General features: G+C 41.1%; 1 protein-coding gene across 25 annotated transcripts in view; it reads right to left on the reverse strand.

The window, feature by feature from the left end:
- DISP1 (dispatched RND transporter family member 1) overlaps positions 1 to 22,919 on the reverse strand; it is a 161,380-nt gene that overhangs the window by 78,020 nt on the left and 60,441 nt on the right. For 2 of the 25 annotated variants that reach the window (XM_073338810.1, XM_073338787.1), the window contains exon 1: positions 7,537 to 8,239. The exons of 17 other annotated variants lie outside the window; for them this stretch is intronic. Coding sequence is in view for 1 of the 8 variants with exons in the window: in XM_073338787.1 (XP_073194888.1) it covers positions 7,537 to 7,602 (66 nt within the window). In the remaining 7 variants the exon portion in view is untranslated. 6 more of the 25 variants (XM_073338814.1, XM_073338805.1, XM_073338804.1 and 3 more) reach the window with 5 other exon arrangements.

Genomic DNA, 22,919 nt, shown 5'->3' on the forward strand with positions numbered 1-22,919 from the left:
ACAGGTTGCTTTGCTCAGGGATGTGAAATGTCTCCCCATGAGAGAGACAGTTAAACTGATCTAACCCCAGTATAGACCATGCTAGGGGTTTACAAAAGAATTCTCCTGTCAACCGAGCTGCTGCCTCTCAGAAATGTGGATTTACTACAGTGACAGAAGAACTCCTCTACCACTACAGTAAGTGTCCACACTATAGCACTACAGTAGTGCAGTTGCAGCTGTGCTGCTGTAATATTTCTAGTGTAGATATAGCTGTAGTTAAACTGACTTAAGCCCTCCTGTAGATAGGGCTAGGTCAACAGAAGAATTTACTCCTGAGGGAATTTGCGCATAATTTATGTTCCCCACAGATTTCTTTGCTTCCCCACAGAAAAATGACTTTCTGACAGGGAAGCAAAGGGAAGCCACAAGAGCAGTCATGCACCCCCAGATTTTTCCCTGGCTGCAGGAAGCTCTGCAAACTCCCACTCTCCCCGCCCCCACTTCCTGCACCCATTGCTCCTCAGCTGCAGGGGACTGGATCCCTGTGAAGGGGGCTGCTCCCCCACCTGCCCAACCCCCATGCATCTAGACCCCTTCATACTCAGACCCTCCCACCGAGCCTCACTCCCCTACACTCAGAACCCCCCCCCCCGATGAGTCCCACTCCCCCTGCACCTGGACCAGCCCAACAAGCAACCCACACCTGGATCCCCACCCCACTGAGCTCCAACTACCTGCACCTGGATCCCCACCCCACTGAGCCCCACTCCCCCAGCATCTAGACCCTCCCACTGAGTCCCCCACACCCAGACCCACCTGCCAAGCTCTATCCCCCTGTGATATTGCACTCTATATGATTTTATGAAAATATGCTAATGAGTGTGAATATAATGTAACTGGAATATGCTTCATGCAAAAGGTGTCTTGTAAGGTATTATTACAAAGCTTATAATCTACTGAGTGTGGTCATCCAATTTGTATAAATGTATCATTCTTGTATCTGAAACTAGAAATATGAAATGTAACTCTGAGGTCCTATTGTAATTATGTAAAGTGTGGGCCATTAATGGTGGCTTGGAATTTGGATGGCTCCCATTAACCAGGACAATTCGTTCTAAATGACTCTGTTTTCTTGTAACTCTTCCTGTATGTGCGTGTGCTGGCAAGTGGGTAATGAAGTCTTACAGTGACAAGTGATCAGGTCACCTGAACTGGAATCCATCTTTAACCTGGTGCTTTTCCATGTAGAAGGAGGGGTGGGAACCCAGAGAGGAACAAAGGATTCCCACCTTGTGCAAAAGATATATAAGGGCGTGGAACAGAACAAAGGGGGCTGCATCTTGAGAAGTCCCCTAGCTACCACCTGAGCTGGAACAAGGACTGTACCGGGGAAAGGATTGGGCCCAGATTAGAAAGGAGTCTAGTCTGTGAAAGAAGCTTACTGGAACATCTCTGAGGATGAGGTTTCATCTGTAATCAGTTTCTTACTATATTAGGCTTAGACTTGCGTATTTTTGTTTTATTTTGCTTGGTAATTTATTTTGTTCTGTCTGTTATTACTTGGAACCACTTAAATCCTATTTTTTATATTTAATAAAAATCACTTTTTGCTTATTAATTAACCCTGGTGAAGCAAGTATTAATACCTGGTGAAGCAAACAGCTGTACATATCTCTCTATCAGTATTATAGAGGACGAACAATTTATGAGTTTACCCTGTATAAGCTTTATACAGAGTAAAATGGGTTTATTTGGAGTTTGAATCCCATTTGGAACTGGATATCTAGGTGTTGGAGACAGGAGCACTTCTTAAGCTGTTTTCAGTTAAACCCGCAGCATTTGGGAGACGTGGTTCAGACCTGGGTCTGTGTTTGCAGCAGTCTGGCTCAACAAGACAGTGTACTAAAGTCCCAGGCTGGCAGGGAAACTGGGCTCAGAGGTTGTCTCAGCACATCAGCTGGCAATTCCAAGGGGGTCTCTGTGACCCAACCTGTCACCCTCCCCCACAGCCAGACCCCCACCCTGCCACCGCTGAACCCCCTTTTCCTGGACCCCCCTGCAGAGTCCCATTATCATTGCACCCAGAACCCCGCAACAAGCCCCTGTGCATCCAGATCCCCTCTGCACCCAGATCCCCCACTGAGCCACCTGCACCCAGATTGTCCCACACAGAACCCTCTCAACCCACACCTGGTTCCCCTCACATTAAGCCCCTCCACGGTTGGATCCTGTCTTGCTGAACCTGCCTGCCCACACAGAGGGGCAGGGCTCTGGGATGTTTCTGGGGCTGGCCAGGTCCTTACGCTGTGCCAGAGTTGGGTGCAGCCTCACCGCTGAGTCCGTGTCCCAGAGGGGAGCTGCACAGTGATCTCCCAGCTCTGTGCAGCCAGTGGCCTGTCCTCTCCAGTGCCATGCTGGAGCCTCCACATTTATTTGACAAATAAAATTTGCAGAATTTTAAAATATTGTATGCAGAATTTTAAATTTTTTGGTGCAGAATGCCCACCGGATCAAGAATTCTTCAGTTGACCTAACTACTGCTTCAGGAGAGGGTGTATTTACTACAGCAAGGGAAAAAGTCTTCTATCACTATAGCAAGTATCTAAGCTACAGCAGTGTCACTGTATCGTTTGTGATGTAGACATATCCTTAATAAAGCTAAGTAGCAAGCTGTTGAATAATATTAAAATGTGAAGACTTTTTTACATGAAATCTTATGTAGATTATATATTATTATTTTATGTATTATTATATTAAATCTTAATAGAACAGCCATGTTTAGTCTACAGTATTCAACATGCTTCAGCCAGATATTACTGCGTTGTACCTGTCACCACAGTAATATTGACCTTTCCCAGCATCAATACAATTCTCAAATATTTATGTGGTGCAAAAGTCTCTTGATTAGTAAAAGGAGCCACAACTTTGTATTTTATACCATTTACTAAGCAGCCCATTCATAGATTTATCTGGAATTTTTGCATGCTGGAAAACTACATACTCCATAGTTCTATTAACTAATGTACACACAGCAAATTTCTATTCAAATTACAAGAGCTGGGTCTCTGTGTATGTGATTGCATGCCTCCCCCCTAAAAAACAATTTAAAAAAATATTTTTACTACATGGTGTTCTTCAGATTCTAAAGTTCAAAACATTCCAGTCATAAGGAAAGTTTCATGATCAATTTTCTTGGGTAGACATTTTGCTCAGTCCTGACTCCTTCACCCATTTGTATTTTTCGTACAGTAAACAAAAGGATTATGATGTGTTTCTGGTCACAACACTTCTTTATAAAAACCCCAAAATGTTTCCAATTATAAGAAACATACTGTGATGATGAGCTGTATTTAGTTTATTGTTATTTAGAAAGACTGACAGATTGCTTCAAAGTTTTAAACTGGTATGGGGCTGGCTGACTCAGAACATTAGTGATTAAATTCAAAGTTTTTTACCTCCACCCCACTAATTCAAAGCTGACCCAAGTTGGCCCGATTGGTAGATTACCACAAGTTAGTTTGTCTAGTTCCTAGTGTTTACCTGTACTTCTCACAGGATCCACCACAAGTTGCATTCTGCTGAACTGAGCAACCCTCCTATCACTAGAATTGGTCTCTGCAAGTCAGAGTTAAGACATTGGTGGGAACCTGCATTGCTTCTGTTGAGGCCATACCCACTCTGAATAACCAAAGGGCTTCCATTTCCAGAACTGAATCTAAATGTCTATTTTTCATTTTTACCCAAATTACTGTACTCCTCTTTCAGCATAGAAATTTGTAACTGTTCAACCAGAGAGCCTAATTATCTTTATCATGTATACAATAGCCTTCATAACATTGGTAAGTTTTTCGGTTACTGCGAACAATGGTCAGAAAGTAAATGTCCATACTTTCAGAAGAATATACAGATCATAAATAAAATGGTTGGACTTCTCATTATAGAGCCTGTTTTAAGAATATCAAGTGTCATGAGTTATTTCAGAGTAACAGCCATGTTAGTCTGTATTCGCAAAAAGAAAAGGAGTACTTGTGGCACCTTAGAGACTAACCAATTTATTTGAGCATAAGCTTTCGTGAGCTACAGCTCACTTCATCGGATGCATACCGTGGAAACTGCAGCAGACTTTATATATACACAGAGAATATGAAACAATACCTCCTCCCACCCCAGCAGGACAGTGGGATGGGTGGAGGTATTGTTTCATATTCTCTGTGTATATATAAAGTCTGCTGCAGTTTCCACGGTATGCATCCGATGAAGTGAGCTGTAGCTCACGAAAGCTTATGCTCAAATAAATTGGTTAGTCTCTAAGGTGCCACAAGTACTCCTTTTCTTTTTGTCATGAGTTAGTTTGCAAGCCATTAGAATGAGAGGCACAAATGACAGTCAAAAAAAGTTGTACTACTGACTATTTACACTGACATGATTTTTAAACATGTCGTCTTGTTAGAATTCTGATGGAACAATATTTCAGGAAAAACTGACTTACCCTGTATATTGTTGAGGTTTGTACAGGGCTTAGAGAAAGCCCCTATATCTTATCAAAATACAAGAACAGCTAATTCCAGTTAAATTTACTGCACAGACCCCCATACATTTCAACAAGGAATAATTCTTTGCCGAGGGAATTTCTCAATTTCTGGATTAAACCCAGTATTATTGGCTGCAGAATAAAATTATTAGCGACAGGTTCACTGAATTACTTCTTAGAGGCAGTCACTAGAGCTTCCTCTAAACCTAAAACTGCCACTGTAAATTTAACTAATGACAAGTGAGTTTTAAACTGTTAAAATTAGAGGTAAACATAATAAAAATTGTTTTATCACAGTGATTTTAATTACTGTACTTTCATTAAAGTACAAATTATGTTTTTGTTTTCTTCACTTCAAAGGTTATAAACTGAGAAATAGCCTGACTTACTACATCCCCAAATATTACACTTTAAATTAAGTTCTATATCCATATTTTAGCATTTCCAATTATTTGAGATGTGTAAATTTCCCTCCTAAAAATGTAAGACAAACATGAATTTAGAAAGTGAGATTAAAAATCATTTTTCCAAGAATTACACAAATTGGTTGCTGGGTCACCACATTTAAAAGAATCCTCAGACAGAAGGCATTTTCCAAGAGGGAAAGTCCCCCTACCATTAATTAATAATACGTTCACAGGAGAAATGCAACAACACTGCAATCTTAAATTCAAAAACGTAACCAATCTGCAGATTGCACACATGGATTATTCTAGGCCTTGTCATTTAAAAGTTTTAGTAATAAAACTATTGTTAATTACTTTTTTCATACATGCACAATCTTTATCACATAGAAGTTAACTAAAGCTAGATATTTTAAGTAAGAGTTTACAATTTCCCTTGGAGAAAGGAACAATCAATATAACAAACTTCACATCTTCCTTTACAGGTATGCTTCAAAGTCATCCCTATTACTGAAGTGTCATTGGGCCCAAACTCACTTAATTCAACTAATGTTCTGTGCTAAAAATGAATGGAAGAAACAACATATGTAAATTGAGGATGTAAATAAAGTCTGTGCTGCTCCTTTTCAGCATAGTATTTAAATTCTATGATAGCCTTAGCAGAAATACAGATAAGAGAAATACAATAAGAGTAATCCATCTGGTAATATACTTAGCAAAGATGTCTAGTGGACTCACTGAAGATGGGTAAATCCAGCTGTTTAGTGGAGATGTGCAAAGCAAAATGAACTCCAATAAACTTCAGTTACTTTAACGGACTACATTTTCAGCATTCCAGTTATCTCACTCAAAATCATTTTAAAATGAGACTGCCCAGTGATGAAAGCACATTTTAATGCAAGATTTTAGCATAACCCCAAATAGAGCATGATGAAATGAAAAGATATACAAGACCCAGAAAGCATCAATGAAGTGTTTTGCATTTTTCTAGATAAATTAATTGTAGCCTTTTACTGTGCATGACAGCCACAGCATACAAGAGAGAAACTTTATCACTGAGTTTAAATACATGCATATCATTAAAAGCAGAGTCATTATCCTCTATCAATCCACGGAGGAAAAAAATCCAACTAAAGGAGAGGATTTACGGGCACTTAGAATTATTGGTCACAGTGGAAACAGAACTTTAAAAAAGGGGCACTGTCAAGTTATATAAAACATAATTTGAACAATATTTTTCACCCATTTCATTGCCAAGCCTACAATTTCTTTAGATATTCTCCCTCTGTCTTCCTTCATCTGTAAGCAAGTACTTAAATACTTTTAAAAAATATTTTTAGTTTATTAGTTATGACAGATGCAGACAGTCCTGCTTGGAAACATGCATTTTCCTTTTATCAACATAAATAGGTACAGTATGGTTAACAGTAGTACCAACTTTCCTCCCCACTTCAATGACTTGTCAACATGCTTTGCCTGACCTGAACAGTGACAGAAAATAAAGGTAGTACAGACTTGGCCTCTTCACTTCATACTAACAAGGAGCACAACCATGGTGATGCCTTTGATGTAGATACCTGGTAATGACAGGCCCCCTGATGTTAATCCCTTTGGATAGTGGCTAATTTTTGTGTTTAGGCTTAATCAACAAATTAAGACTGCGGCTACAAGGGGATTCTGCCATGAGTAGCAGGAAAAGGCCTGACCTCAAAACCTCACAGTTTCTTTCTGTGGTAGGTCTAGACCAGTGACACTCAAACTTTCCAGACTCCTGTACCCTTTTCAGGAGTCTGATTTGTCTTGCATACCCCAGGTTTACCTCACTTTAAAACTACCTTAAACTACTTGTAAAAAATTACAAACTCAGACATAAAAATACAAAAAAGTGTCAAAGCGTACTATTACCGAAACATTGCTTACTTTCTCATTTTTACCACATTATAAAATAAATCAATTTGAATATAAATATTGTACTTACATTTCCGTGTATAGTATACAGAGCCATATAAACAAGTCATTTTCTGTATGAAATCTTAGTTTGTACTTACTTTGCTAGTGCTTTTTATGTAGCCTGTTGTAAAACTAGGCAAATATCTAGATGAGTTGATACGTCCTCTGGAAGACCTCTGTGTACCCCCAGGGGTGTGCGTACCCTTGGTTGAGAACCACTGGTCTAGACAATATAGTTTTCCCAGTTAATTATGATTGAGGTAGATGTCTGCATTGCAGGAGGTGTTAGGCGATATGACACTTGCAAGAGGAGTATGTTATTTATCCTGTGAACTAAGAACTAAGAATAGAAGATTCTGAGGCTGAAAGATTGCCTGAAGTTATGGTAAAGACTGAACATTATGCCGGTCTAAGGCCCATAAATTACTCCTTTGATTTATAAAAATGTGCAATCATGTACTGTTGGTGCCTAGACAATACAAAAACACATAAAATATATTTTATCCTGAATTGATGCCAAAAATACTATTGCTGTAAGAGTCCAGTGGCTGTTCTGGGGTTCAAGATCTCACAAGCACCAGGTTTAGGAAAAAACAGATTTATAAATCTCTAGGTACATACACAAATTTAGAACAAAATTCCAAAAAAGGTGGCAGAACTCTCACTGACTTCAGTGGGACCAGAATTCTTTCCTCTTCTCCCCGTACTCCATTCAGGTATTTTGAATGTATCCATCACTGTAGGCTCTGTTCAGTTCTGACCTATTTTAGTGTTAGCTATCTCAAGAACTGTTAAAAGTAAAAAAATGTTTTATACCACATTCTAACCCCAGATACATGCTGTACATTGCTACTTCTTTGGAAAAAGTCTACTATTTCATGCATTTAAATAAACAGAAATTTACTCCCATTAAGTTGTGCTGAATATTTTAAAAGTTCTTTTATCAGTCAATCACTTGCTCCCCTCAATTTTTCATGAAGGCCCAGGGAAAAGCAGTGTTGCAAAAGCTTTCAGAGGTAGCCAACAAGGACCTGCAAGATCCATCACTGATTATTCTGAGTGGCACAGCAGCTCCTCTGAACAAGCCAGGCTAGTGATCTCTCCTCTGAAATGTCACTTTCCATACCACTGTGGCACAGGAGAATATTCTAAGTGGCCTTAAACTACTTCTGGCACTGGGCTTATTCTGCAGATCTCTAGGTTGCACAAATGGCCCTGGAAGTAAAAAAAAAAAAATTTATTTTGAATTATTCCACTTCATAAGATTTACAAAATGAGTAAGAGTCAGCTAACAGATGACAGGGTACTTCTTGGAACGAAGCACTGAGGTGTGGTTAGTACAACGAAAGAACTTCAAAATCAGTACAAATCCACAGTGGTACTCACCTGTCTCAAATATCAACTCTCTTCCTAAGAATTTCTGGCATTTACAGTCCAAGGGTGGTCCACGGGTGGTCCACACTACTCCATCTTCAAATAACACTTTATTAAACACTGTACTAAACACTTGTACTTTATTACTTTTCAGGATTTGGGGGGGGGGACTTGTTTTCCATGCTGCAAATGACATCATAATGTTATTAGAAACTTCAGTTAGCTCTCAGCACATCAAGTGATGTTTTGAAAGTCAACAAGCAGGGAGAAAGAGAGCTTCATTCTCCTACATCAGAAGTTCTCAATATCTAGCTATCGAAAGAGATTCTATTGAGGTACGGTAGAGTCTCCATTATTTGATGTCTTGAAAATCAAGACTTCATATTAGAGCTAATTGAAAAAACGTTTAGTTAGAATTTTTCCATCGGAATTTGCAGATTTGTCAAAATTGAAATATTTTGCTGAAATGGTTCAATTTTGATGAAATTCCAGAATGGAGCCCATGCAGCCTAGGTTTCTCAGAAGCCTGGCTGGCTTCCTGCCATCTTGCCCTCCAGCTCCTGGGAGGCCTCTTTAGCAGGCTGATGGGGAGCTGAGAGCACTAGCTCCCAGGCTTATGGCTCAGCAGCCCGCGCTCCTGCCTCTGAGGGTCCATGGCAGCCTGCAAGACCAACTGTCCCCCACGCCAGGGTTCAATTCCTTTTCACTGAGAATTTTGAAATTTTTGGTTTTCATTCCAAATTGGAATTAAACCAAATTTCAAAATATCAAAATCTTTTATGAAACGGAATTAATTTTCATCACCCAGATCTACTGGATGTCTTTCTAAAAGATAAGCTACAGTTCACACAGATTTCAGAGTAACAGCCGTGTTAGTCTGTATTCGCAAAAAGAAAAGGAGTACTTGTGGCACCTTAGAGACTAACCAATTTATTAGAGCATAAGCTTTCGTGAGCTACAGCTCACTTCATCAGATGCATATCGTGGAAACTGCAGCAGACTTTATATATACACAGAGAATATGAAACAATACCTCCTCCCACCCCACTGTCCTGCTGGTAATAGCTTATCTAAAGTGATCATCAGGTGGGCCATTTCCAGCACAAATCCAGGTTTTCTCACCCTCCACCCCCCCACACACATTCACTCTCCTGCTGGTGATAGCCCATCCAAAGTGACAACTCTTTACACAATGTGCATGACAATCAAGTTGGGCTATTTCCTGCACAAATCCAGGTTTTCTCACATCCCCCCCACCCCCATACACACACAAACTCACTCTCCTGCTGGTAAACACAGATGTTATAGGTTTGATGCAGGAATTACTAGGTGAGGTTCTAAGGCAGGGGGTCTCAAACTGGGGGTCGGGACCCCGCGGGGGGCCGCAAGGTTATTACATGGGGGATCACGAGCTGTCAGCCTCCTCCCCAAACCTTGCTTTGCCTCCAGCATTTATAATGGTGTTAAATATATTAAAAAGTGTTTGTAAGTGTGGGGGGGTGTCGCACTTAGAGGCTTGCTATGTGAAAGGGGTCACCAGTACAAAAGTTTGAGAACCACTGTTCTATGGCCTGTGTTTATACAAGAGATCAGAATAGTTTTTACTGGTCTTAAACCCTCTGAATCTGAAATGGAATTTTTTTAACATTGCAAATATACCTGGGGATAAGGAGAAAAATCACTGCAAGGAAAAAATCACCTTTAAATGGACCCAAAAGTAGCAAGGTGGGTGAGGTATTGTATTGTATTGTATTGGACCTACTTCTGTTGGTGAGAGAGACAAGCTTACACAGAGCTCTTCATCAGGTCTGGGAAGCGTACTCAGAATGTCACAGCTAAATACAAGGTAGAATCACCATGGCAATAACAACACTGCATACACCAAGTACCAATCATGTACCATATGGCAAATTTTGGCAGCAGCAGCATTCTTTAGAATGCTCAGGTTCATTTGTTTGGGCACGATGCCAATATCTCCAGAGAAATGCAAACTACAGCAGGGAAATTGTGATTTTTTACCAGTTTAAAACAGCTAAACCTGAATCGAATTTCATGGGCCAAAGAAAAGGACTCACGCTCTCTGCTGAATTTCTAAAGCCTCCTAAAAACAATGAAGGTGCTATAGCTTTCCAAAAAAAAATGTTTGCAAGGATCTTTTACAATGATAAAACATCAGCATCCTAAATTATAGGGGTCATTACAATCTCCCCACAAGTTTCTTTGTCACAATCTGAAATGAATTTTACTTGGTACATTCATTTGTTCTGTTGCTGCTAACCTTAGATTCCACTGGTTCTCATGGCAGCAGTAGTAGTCAGTCTTCCATAAAGGAGTCATTTGTTCACGAATCTATCAGTCTATCTAAATTTGGTGAAATATTGCGTCTGTCTGTGACCTCACTGCTCTAGAAAGCAACCAAACAGCATAAAGTGTATGGACATGAAAGCAAGAAATCAAATTAAAAAAACAGGCCATCCCTTCAAAAATCAGATTGCAAGTTGCAGAAATTTTGTTTTGAGATATAAAATATTTAAATTTACTTTATTTAATCCCAAATTTAAATAATATTTTAATCAACCTACTAAAAAGCTGTAGTTTTTCCACCTACAGTTTAAGCCAAATGTGTCTCAGCACAAGATCGCAAAAACTTTAATTTCCTCCTTCCACTATTGTTATACAGTGCTTCTAAAGTCAAGTCTACTGCAAAATTAAGTCAACCTAAGTTGTCAACATACAGCCACTGCAGTAATTAAATCATTTTTGCACATCCACACTATGCTCATGTTGTTGGTGCGCGTCCTCACCAAGAGCGTTGCACTAATTTAACTGTCAGTGTACGGCATTGCGGGACAGCTTCTGAAAGGCAGCAACTGTCAATGTAAGCAATGCAGTGTCTACACGGACACTGAGTCGATCAAACTACATCAACCTAAGTGCTAAGCCTCTCATGGAGGTGGAGTTATTAAGTCAGTTTAGTGGGCGAATTACACCAGTGCGAGCTACATTTTAGTGTAGACGCTTACAGAGTTAGGTCGACATAAGCTGCCTTACATCGACTTAACTCTGTAATGTAGACCAGGCCTAAATATTTTCCCTTCCCAGTTTACTAAAATGGAATGAGACATAGTTCCTTTCTAGTGCAGATGATTTGAACAGACATCAAGTCATAGAAAATTTTTTCACACTTTCTTGGAGAAGAACTGGATTTAAGAGATACTTTGCTCATGACAGTGTAAACTAATCTTTAATAGATGTAAAAGGAAAGCTAAAATGATCATTCTAGTATAAGCTATTGAGCACTGGTTCCTTGCATATCTTGGTGTCATGAATTTAAAGACAGTGATTAAGAGTCTACAGAGAACTGTAGGTTCCTGCATTTTTACATAGTGTTTAAATGAAGATATGATCAAGTTGAATCTCAACTGGAAAACAATGTTTTCTATTTTGAAAAAAATCAAGTTATATTGAATGTACCAAAGCTTCAAGTTGTCAGATATTTTAGAAAGGTGTTCAATAAAAAGAAATAAATACTATAGCTTTCTCAGACAAGACTGAGGAAAGGACATATGAAAATGCTTCACTAAATTTAAGATTACTTTGCAGCTTTTCACTGGGGGAAGAGGTGCTTAAGTTTCCTCACTTGTGTTTTTATTCATGCCTCATACAACACCAAAGCACACAGTTGGTACTTAGATAACAAACAGGTCCTGGAGATTTAAGGCTTCTGTCTATCCACTGGACAGGAACAGCATAGGAAACAACTCAACCTTTGAGCAATTCAAGTTTCATTTCCATGGCCAGTGAATCACTGGCGTCTCTGCAGAGACTGCCAACAAGATTGACCATTAGCAAACCTTCTCGTTGCAGATATAGGCTGCATTCAAACTGGTGACCCACAGGAGAGAGGCTCCATTTTTCTTTTATTGATTTCTTTTTAAATCAAATCCAAATCACTTGTTAAGCTACAATAAGCCTAAATAAGATGTAAACACAAAAGCTACCAGAAAGCTACTAGAAACAAAGTCAGTTTTCTGTATCCCCTCTTGGTAAAAGTTAAGCTGAATTCATTTTCCTTTCTAAAATACAAAACTGTGACAGAAAGATTTCTTCCTCCTAGTCAGACCAGCACTGGATTCTGTATATAGTGGTGGTGAAAAAGCATGTCTCCATACACATCACAATGTGTGTAAGAAGAAACGCATACAGAACAATTAAAAGACGCTAAAACCAAAGATCATATCAACCTCATTAAAATTATATATCTATAAAAATACTTGAGGATTTTTTAAAAAGTTTTCAAATTATTCTGTGTTACTAAGAGACTAAGTTCCCTGTCAGCTGCGTGGCCGTGCAGCACCCTATTTAGCACCGCAGAGGCGCTCAGGGAACCTGCACAGGGACCTGTTAGGGCCAGGGCGGCCCGGCTCAGACCCGAGCCCAGACCCGAACCCAGGAGGCCCGGCTCAAACCCGAACCCAGTCACGGTCGGGGCAGCGCAGCGGACCCAGCCCCAGCCAGGGACAGGGCCCAGCCCGGCCCAGCCCCAAACTCATAGTTTTTAAATGAAGCCCCGAACTCGGGTGGCCTGGTCTCGACCCAGCGCGGTGGCCCAGCTCAGGCCCAGAAGCAGACCCAGCTGTGGTCGCAGCTGCGGCAGCGTGGCCTGGCCTGAATCCAGGTGGCCCTCCCCAAACCCAGACCTGTGGGGGCCAGGGGACGGGCGCCTCTCCCCACCTCCCCAGGCCAAGTGCTGCTGCGCGGAAAGAGAGCTGGGGGGAGTCCTGTCTCCCCACTGTAGCCCTGGAACACCTTCCTGCACCCCCAAACCCTGCATCCCCAGCCCCACCCCAGAGCCCACCCCCCCAGCCGGAGCCACCCCCCCCCCCGAAACCCTTATGCTCCATCCGTGAGCCCCTCATCCTTGGCCCCACTCCCGCATCTGGAGCCCTCACATCCCTGCACCCAACCCTCTGCCCCAGCCCTGAACTCCCTCCCACACTCCAAACCCTTTGGCCCCGCCACCACCGTATGAATTTTGTTATGTGCATCAATATAAAGGTGATGCGTCTCACAGAGGTGACAGTTTCCATGGCATTGTATTTCTTTGCTCTCATGCCACAGTCACTATCTAGCTAGAATCTTTTCCATGGTTGCTCTAAACTGTGGTGGGAAAAGTTAGTCATTCCAGTGCCCCTAAATATCCTGTAATTTTATAGACACCTGTTAAGGTAAGTACAGTAATTGAAAAAGGAATATAAAAAAATTAAGTGAATATAAAGCCCTCTTCACAAAACAGATTATAATCCAGCAGTAACACACAACGGGGTGTGTTAGTGATTCATGAGTGCATTCCCATGTGCATTGTGGGGCCTTTAACTTTTACTTTGAAAAAACTAGAGATGGAGGAAGGAAGAAGGCAGTTGCTAAATTCTGTTTTTCAGCCAATGATACAAGTGTCACAAGCCATAATTTCAACAAAACCAGAAGAGAATTTTGTAGATGTGGCTCTGTGTAACAAAACCATTTCACACAGCACTGCTTGTCTACCAACAGTTGTCTCTCCCCACCCTCCAAAACATGGCACACTTTCCTATTTCTGCTTTTCTTTCCCCTATCCCTGATCATTTATTTCCATTCCTCCTTACTTTCCCTAGTGCCTTTGGATCATACCACTTTCTGAGTCAGACTGGCAGTTGAAAAGGTTTATTCATGCTGTGGGCAGGTTTTCTAGAAGCAGCAGTTTCTTGCATTGTCTTTCAAAATGGGGGAGGAAAAATCCCTGTATCCGTCTTCACAGGCAGGCTCAGTGTACAGTAAATCTAGCAGGATAAATACTATTTATCATTTCATAATGTTTAGAATCAGGAGACAGTTCTAACAAATCACTAAAATATTTCTGTATGCATGCTGATTCCACAGATTAACACACCATAATGCCATCCCATTCACCAGCTTCACCTTTTAATTATTACAGTGAGCTTCACTGCACTTGTATTCGCTACAATACTGAAATGTCAGCCACCATACAGCTCATTTATGAGATATATGTCAAGTTCTCCATGTTTAGGCTATAATAGTCACAAAGCAATCTAAGGTCATGGCTACACTACCCTTTATGTCAGCAAAATTTATGTCGCTCAGGGGTGTGGGAAAAAATTACACCCGTGAGTGACATATATTTTGCTGGCATAAGCACTCATGGGCACAGCGCTATGTTGGTGGGAGAGAGACTCTCCTGCAGACATAGCTACCACTGCTCATTTAGGTGGCTTTATTACATCAATGGGAGAGCTCTCTCCTGTCAGCACAGAGGAGCTACACAAGCAATCTTACAAGCAGGGCAGCTATATCGGTACAGCTTTGCCACTGTAAGCTTGCTAGTGAAGACATGGCCTAAACTGGTAAGAAGAAGGAGAAACAGAAAATAGGAATTTTGCTGTGCTTTAAATTAGTGGTTCTCAAACGTATTTGATCACACCCTTCTTCTTTGTGTCTCTCTCCTGCCACAAAAGTACATAAACCGATAAAAAAAAAAACATGCAACTCTCACTAAATATTAAAACCAATAAGGAATTGATTCAAACAGAGGCATTTAAGTATATAGTAAGTGAGATACTGCTTACCGGCATCACACTGTTGTTACTAGTGTGATGGGTGCGCCTGTTTTCTGGAGCAGAGCAATTCCACAAATTCCATGAATGAGCCAACGATCCATTGTAATAAGAGCAAAAGAAAAACCGATTATGGTCAATGCTAACAATTAAATGTGCACACCGTGTCATAGCAAACGGATTAATGTACAGATGGCAACACCTTTGTGTAATACTATGCAAGCTTAACAGAAAGCCATAACACACAGCGCCAGCTAGAGTCAAATGCACAGTGCCATCTGAGGACCTGATATGTCTGGAGGAATCAGCTTTGCTTGTTATTCATTGCGGTGGGTAAAATGTGTGCATTCCCCCCCCCCGCCCCAAAGCATCTCACGCCCTTCACCGAATACGGTTTGCACCCCCCAGTTTGAGAACCTCTACTTTAAATGACTGTATAAGTGATCAACTTTTAAAGGAGGCATTGTGACCATCACGAAAATATGTTAGTCAGATCTTTCAAAATGTGCAGTGGTAGATGACAGCTAAGGGTGTGTGGTCAGAGGGTTTTACCTCCCATACTGAAGCTGGTTCTCTTGGGGTATTTGTGTGGCTTGTTCCATGATGTGATATACTTCCCTGATGGAGTGTCCTTGTTTGGTAAAGGTGATTTTAAGTGTGGGGAGATGTGTATCCCAGCCTTTCTCCTTGGACCATATTCTACGGTATCTGAGTGTCTGGCTGTAGATAATGGATTTCTTGGTGTGACTGGAGTGGTTACTGGATCTGTGAGGGTAAGTGTGGTGATCCATGCGTTTCCTGTAGGGTCCCATTGTTGAAACTGACTGTGGTGTCCAGGAAGTTGATGCTGGTGCGGGAGAGTTCTAGAGAGAGTTTGATGGATGGGTAGTGGTTGTTGAAGTGGTGGAAATTATGAGGGAGTTTAGGTTGTGTGTCCAGAGGAGGAAAATAATATCCATGCATCTCAGGTATATCATTGGTTTTGTAGTGTATTTGTCCAGAAATTCTTCCTTGAGGAAGACCATGAAGAGTTTGGCATATTGGGGAGCCATCTAAGTACCAGCGTCTGTTCCTGCGGTTTGGAGAAACTATTGTTGAATGTACAACTGTTACGGGTGAGGATGAAACGGATGTGTTTGGTGATTAACCAGAAATGTATGTGTGAGAATTGTCCATTGTCTTGTAGATATTGAGGTAGGCAGTGATGCCATCATTTTGAGGAACGTTGGTGTATAGGGAAATGGCATCCATGGTAGTGAGGATGGTGTTCTGGGGGAGGTGATTAATGTTGGGGTCTTTCTGAAGGGGTCAGCTGTGCCTGGAGGAAGCTGGTCCTTTGTATAGTGAGTGATCTGAGGATGGTTTCTCCTTGGACCATATTCCTTCATTGATATTGCTTCAGTAAGAGTTCTGTGGAGAGACATAAATGGTCTCTCTGGGTTCCCTTGTTTGTATACCTTGGGAAGCATATAGAACATCTCTGGGGTGGGTTCATGGGAGATGAGGTTGTAGACTCTCTCTTGGAGCTGTTTGGGAAAGGATTTGAGGATATTCTTAAATTCCTGGATGAACTGTGGTTTGGGATCTTTGAGTTCTTTATAGTAGGTGGTCTCAGAGTTGTAATCATCACAGTTGAGAACTACGATGGGACCCCCTTTATCTGCTGGTTTGATCACTATCTGGTGGTCGGATTTCAGAGATTATATAGCTGTTCTTGTGGCAGTTGAGAGACTGTGGTGGATGTGATTAAGCACTTCACAGTCAATTTTTTCCCCTGAAACAATTAATGGAATGATCAAGTGTGTGATTTTGCCTACTGTGGGGTGTCTAGTCAGATAATTCTTTTTTCTTATGATTATTGGTGGGGAGGTGTCATCATTGTTGTGAAAGAATTCTTCTAGTTCTCCACATTTTAGTATGGTATCAGGTTCTGTGGTGGGGCAGAAGTTCGGTCCTTTGGAAAGAACAGATAACACAGTGCCAGTTACAGATGTTTTGATAAATTGATAATGTTGGGGTGTCTAGGAGTGGGTCTTGGAGCCATGGTTTCTCCCTGAGGTAGTGTTCTGTGGGCTGTGGAGTTTGTTCCACTTTTTGCTTTTGTGTTGGATAACTGTCATCAGGTTTTTTTGGGTAGTTTGGGTTTCATGTATGATTTCCAGGTAGGTTTCCTGATTATTTTTTTCTTTCCAGTGTGCGAGAGTATGTGATGTTGTTTGTCTGAAGTGGTCCCTTCCAATAATATCCCAGATACTTTCATTCTCTGGACAGACAACTTCAATCCCTACCACCCATCCGTCAAACTCTCTCCAGAACACCCCCTACCAGCATCAACCTCATGGACACAACAATTAGCTTCAACAATGGAACCCTACAAACAACTGCACACAAGAAACCCATGGATCATCATACTTACCTTCACAGATCCAGAAACCACCCAAACAAACCAAGAAATCTGTTATCTTCAGCTAGACACCACAGAACATGCTCCAAGGAGACTATCCGGGGTACACACCTCACTATACTCAAAATCGCCTTTACCAAAACAACAACATTCCGCCAGGGAAGTAGGTTGCATCATGGAACAGGCCACACTAATACCCCGAGAGACCCAGCTTCAATATGGGGAAAAACGACAACCGTTGACTACATACCCCTACCTGTCAGCTACCATCCCGTTCTAGAACCCATATGGGGTATCAAACCATTACAATTCATACTCAATGGGGACCACATCTTGAAAGAAATCTTTCCTGAATCCGCTCATCTGGCCTTCAAAAAAAACCCAAACAAAACAAATTAACCTTGCCAAGCTCCTCACAGACCACGACCCACCAACTTAAGTAGCATGCAGACCCTGCCAGAACAGATGCAAAACCTGAAGACATATCTCCACTGCTATGATGATCAACACCCCCCACAACATACCTTTCAAGATCTATGGGTTCTACATATGCCTATTGCAACATGGGAGTGTACCTCATCCAGTGCATTAACTGTCCCAACAACAACTATGTGAGTGAAACCAAACAATCTCTACACTCTTGAATGAACTTAAAGAAAAATGATAAAAAAAACAAAATCACCACCACATCACCTATGGGTGAACACTTTCACAAACTATCACTCTGTATCTGACCTCTCAGTCCTTATCCTCAAAAGAAACTTGCACAACACCTTCAAACGATGAACCTGGGAGCTTAAATTCATAAGTTTGCTAGACACTAAAAATCATGCTCTTAATAAAGACACTTGATTGAAAGCTTATTACAACAACCTGTAACCTGATAACCCCCCTTTTTTGTCCTATGACCGCAAAGGTGTTAACAGGCCACTTCACTTTGAATAGTCTCTTACTTATTGTAATAATACTTATACTATGGCTGTGACACTCTTGAGTACCTTTCCCAGAGTTGAAGAGCCCTGTGTAGTTCATCTCTTTCAGAAATTGGTCCAATAAAAAAATACCACCTCACTCACCATGTCTCACTAATATCCTGGGAGCAACATGGCTACAACAACACTGCCAACACTCTGGAATAGAAATGGTTACAGCCCTAATTTAGTTTCAAACCAGACCAGTTAATTACACAAAACCGTCAAAAGAGCTTAGTTGCTGAGTAAACCTCACCTGTTAATTATCAAAGCCCCTGCCTTTGTTTAAACTTCTAAAATAGGTCTCTAATATTTAGGGCCTTTACACGTAGAAGTTTAAAAATATTAAGACAGGTGGGGTGAGGTTTTTTAGTTACTACCGAATTATTTCAGAAGTTGATTTGTCTTGTTTAAAGCACCTTTCTTTGGTACTAGATAAGCCTTTAAAAAAAAAAAACCTTACAGGAACAATTTGATGTTCTTACTGTTAGTCATTAAAATTCGAAAGTGATAAAAAAAAGTTTAGAAGTCTTTCCTATTTTCCATCACAAATGGGCCCTACAGTAACCAACTTGTTTCATTTCAGCTATTTCATGTTCCTCGGTCTCAGAAGCATGAAACTTATGAGTTTCTTAAAAAGAGTGGACAAATTTGAAGACTTAGGCAGTTTGACTGCTTTGCTTTCAATTTTACCTACATTCCTTAAGGACCCCAAAAGGCACATCATTTCCACTCACTTAAATGCCACCTTCAGTGTCTTTATTCCAGTTACCCTGAGTGTTCGGAGTATTAGCCACAAGGACGGTATGTCTACACTGCAATTAAAAACCCATGGCTGGCCCATGCTAGCTGACTCAGGCTTACGGGGCTATTTAATTGTGGTGTAGACATTCAGGCTGGAGAGGGAGCCTGGGTTCTAAGACCCTGGAAGGTGGGAAGATACAAGATTTCATTCTGCAACCTGAGCCCGAATGAACTTCTGCACCACAGCTAAACAGTCAGAGCCCTCCAAGCCCAAGTCAGCTGGCATGGGCCGGCCACAGGTTTTTAATTGTACTGTAGATATACCCTTAGAGGGGTTCCTCAATTAACATAAAGTATTGAGCCCACTGATTCTGCAATACTCCCAACCTCTGTGTATGCACCCAGAAAAATTAAAAACATATTTATAGTTTGTAAATGCTACAGAATTTACAGTGACTGACAGCCTAAAAATACTTTAGATAAGAAACCGCAATTACCAAAACTCTGCAATTATCTAGGAATTGCTTTGCAATAAACCTAAACCAAAATGTGCTATATGCCATTTAATTTCCATCGGACTTCTGTATAATCTGAAAATACTTCACTTGCGAGTGAAACCATGGTCTCCAATAGTAAATTGGAAACTAGAAAAGCTAGAGAACCCATGCCCCATAGAAATTGCCAAAAGTATGGTCATTAGTTTACACCATACTCCATGATAGAGACAGAAAATAGAATATACAGTATGCCAGATATTTATAAACATCCTTTAGAAAAGGCAACATTGGCAGACATACATGTATGAGAAAATACCTACTCTGTGAATAGACCCTTGCAAATCCGTGGGTATCCACTTTATATCCGTGGACCATATTTGCGGATCACAGCTCGGATGCGGATACAAATTTTATATCCGCACAGGGTTCTGCAGCACAGACTCACCAGAATGGAGCGGCTGTCTCCCAGTCCTCAGGCTCCAGCTCAGCTCTCTGAATCACACAGCAGCAGGGATCGCCCGCTGGGCATTCTGGAGTTGTAGTCCTCAGCTTGCTTGGATGGAGGAGGTAAACTACAACTCCCAAAGGGGAGTGAGCCAAGCGCCATTTTGAAAGAGGTGTGGTTGTAATTTAAACTTGGGGGTGGCAAGAGTGCATGCTATGAAGAGAGTAGTTGTCACCACTCTCTGTCCGGGCCAGGTCTGTATGCATTACAGTCGCTGCAGCTACATAGTGGTGTCTGAGCCCCGTCCCCAGGAGTGGGGTGCTGCACATGAGGGCCCAGGACTGTAGCCTTCCTACTCAGAGTGAGGAAGGAGGTACGGCAGGGGCGGAGCAGATGGTGGGGCAGGAGGTCTCTGGGGAGAAGTGGGGGGCAGTTGGGAGTCGGAGGCTTGGCACAGCTCTCCGTCAATGATGTGCGGTGACCTGTGGAGCTGTTCAGAGCTCTGCAAATCCGCAGACAATTTTTGAGGATTGTGGATCGGATGTGGATACAAATTTTTGCATCAATGTAGGGCTCTATCTATGAGCCCTGGTGGTGAGTACAGCCAGGATAGAAACTTGAGCTGTATCTCACTTGTGTTTAGACTAGAACAGACTTATTGCCAGCATTTTAATCACTGTGTCGTCAATCCTTCTCAGAGCAGGTCTAGAACAACTTCAGAGGTTATAGCCCGATTCTAGTGGTTCTTCTGCGGAGCTGCCCCACCAAGAGTAATACGGTAGGCAATTTCAAGAAAAATGCCCGTGTATACAAGGCCTTAGAGACATCTGTTATCCAAGGATCTGAAAGCCCCTTACAAAGATGGGTAAGTAACCTCATTTTACAGATAGCAAAACTGGGGAACAAAAAGTTGAACACTGCCAAAGGCCACGCTGAGTGTAGCTGAGTAAGTAATAGGCCTCCTGCCTCTCACTCCCTCTAAGCAACACTGTTTGCCTTGCAGAAAAAGATCCTTGAAATTTGGAAGGATGACGTTAAGGTTGTCTTTCAGCTGATGAAAAAGTAAAAAGTAGCTGAAGACAAGTTACTAGACAAACAAATCTTGATCATTAATTTCTTCCAGTTTAAGAACCAAATCTGTGCTACCCTCTCTTGTCAAAACTACTTGTGGATAACAATTATGCTTTTTTTATCAGGATGTTTAGAATTTGTGACCTCTCTAAAGTAATAAATAATTTTTAAAATCTTCAGGTCATTGTGTATTAAATTCTATTATAACTTTCCAAGGTTGTGCAGTGCCTCAGGTGCTGGTGAGATTTTACAATGGAGGCTGATCAAAGGGAAAGATTTCCAAAACTAAATTTTTACCACAATACTATTATCCGCTTGTTTGATGTATTAGCTAACACAGCTGTTGGCTTGTAATGGAACTTCAAAACTAGAAAGTAAAACAAAACAAAACAAAGAAGCTAAAGAAAATATATCAAAGTTAACTTTTGATTATATTTTAAATGCAGGAACCAAAGGCTCAAGTACAACTGAATCTGAATCAGTCTTCTTAGAAACCTTTGTTTTACCAAATAAGTTACAAGCTTTCCCATTCATCTTACTGAAGAGCTACACTGCTGAAAGATGGGCTTTGTCCTAGACAGACTAAAAATCTGACTGAGACCCTAAAACTGTACAGGGAACATCCTTATTCCTTAGCAGCTAACAGATATGGAAGACTAAAGCCATATCCCATTAGGCTATGAAGTGAGCTAAGGAAACATGGTTAAGCAAGTTTGCAATACAGAATAGCAAGTCAGCGGCACATAACTTTAACTTAAGTTAAAAACAGTAGTTTTAAAAACCACAGAACAGCCCATCCACACTGACTGGTCAAATTGCACTAGAAATGGGCTTAAACGAATATTAGCCTTGTATATACGTTAAAAAAATCAAGTCAAGGGACCTGGCCATAGGAGAACATATATATATGTGCTTCTATGATGTTCTCCATATGGTTTTTTTGGTGCTTCATGGCACTTCAGGGAATTTTGTCCAGTCCTGCTCAGTTGATATGATGTTAATTGCAAGATGGTGCTGAGGCAGCAGGGAGTGAGAGAATGAGGTAAAAGCAGAGCCTAGTGGGTGTAATGAAAAGAAATACAATGGTTACAAAAAAGATGCCACCACACTGAAGGCTGCTATATAAAGACACAGTCAAGTTGGATCCATATTTTCTTTAATTTTCCCCTCTGTAAGAAATATTCTTTTTTTATTGTTATTGAGAAAAATTTTAAAAAAACATTTCAAAGAGAGGCACAAAAATAGAGTAATTGCAAGCCAACTTACATACGCTACAGTTCCTAAGAAAAAAAAAGTTTAAAACCTCTAAAGGCAACATGGTTTATCTTTTTGCAGTTTGTCTTTCACATTCATCAGCACAGGCTAGACTATGAGGGATTTGAATTTCAGACATTTTTTGAAGATTATGGAATTTTTACCTGTTACTTATGCCTAGAAAAGCTAACATTATGGCTACGTCTACACTAGCACTTTTGTCGGTCACAGCTGTGAAAAAATACCCGCTGACTGACTGAAGTTTCACTAACAAAAGCACAGTGTGGACAGCACTATATCGGCAGGAGAACATCTCCTGCTGCCATAGCTACCGCTGCTCAGTGGGAGTGATTTAATTATGCCAGCAGGAGAGCTCTCTCCTGCCAGCATAGAGCAGCTACACAGGAGACCTTACAGAGGTACAACTGTGCCGCTGTCAGGTTCGTTGTGTAGACATAGCCTAGTACTAACTACCTAAGGAAATGGCCAAGCAGGAGAGAAACTGACAACAGAAGTAAACCATGGTTGTTCACTTGTCAGACAGCTTTGTCAAGCAAATGTATCTGAGTAAAAAAAATAAAATATTCCCCCAATCCTGTCTGACTTAACTGATAGCAGAAGTGGAGCAACGCGGCCCCAGCCGGCTCTACTTTCTTTGCCCCAGCCCCAGCTGTGTCGCTG

This window comes from Lepidochelys kempii, chromosome 3 (genome assembly GCF_965140265.1).
Source record: "Lepidochelys kempii isolate rLepKem1 chromosome 3, rLepKem1.hap2, whole genome shotgun sequence".
Taxonomy (NCBI): domain Eukaryota; kingdom Metazoa; phylum Chordata; order Testudines; family Cheloniidae; genus Lepidochelys; species Lepidochelys kempii.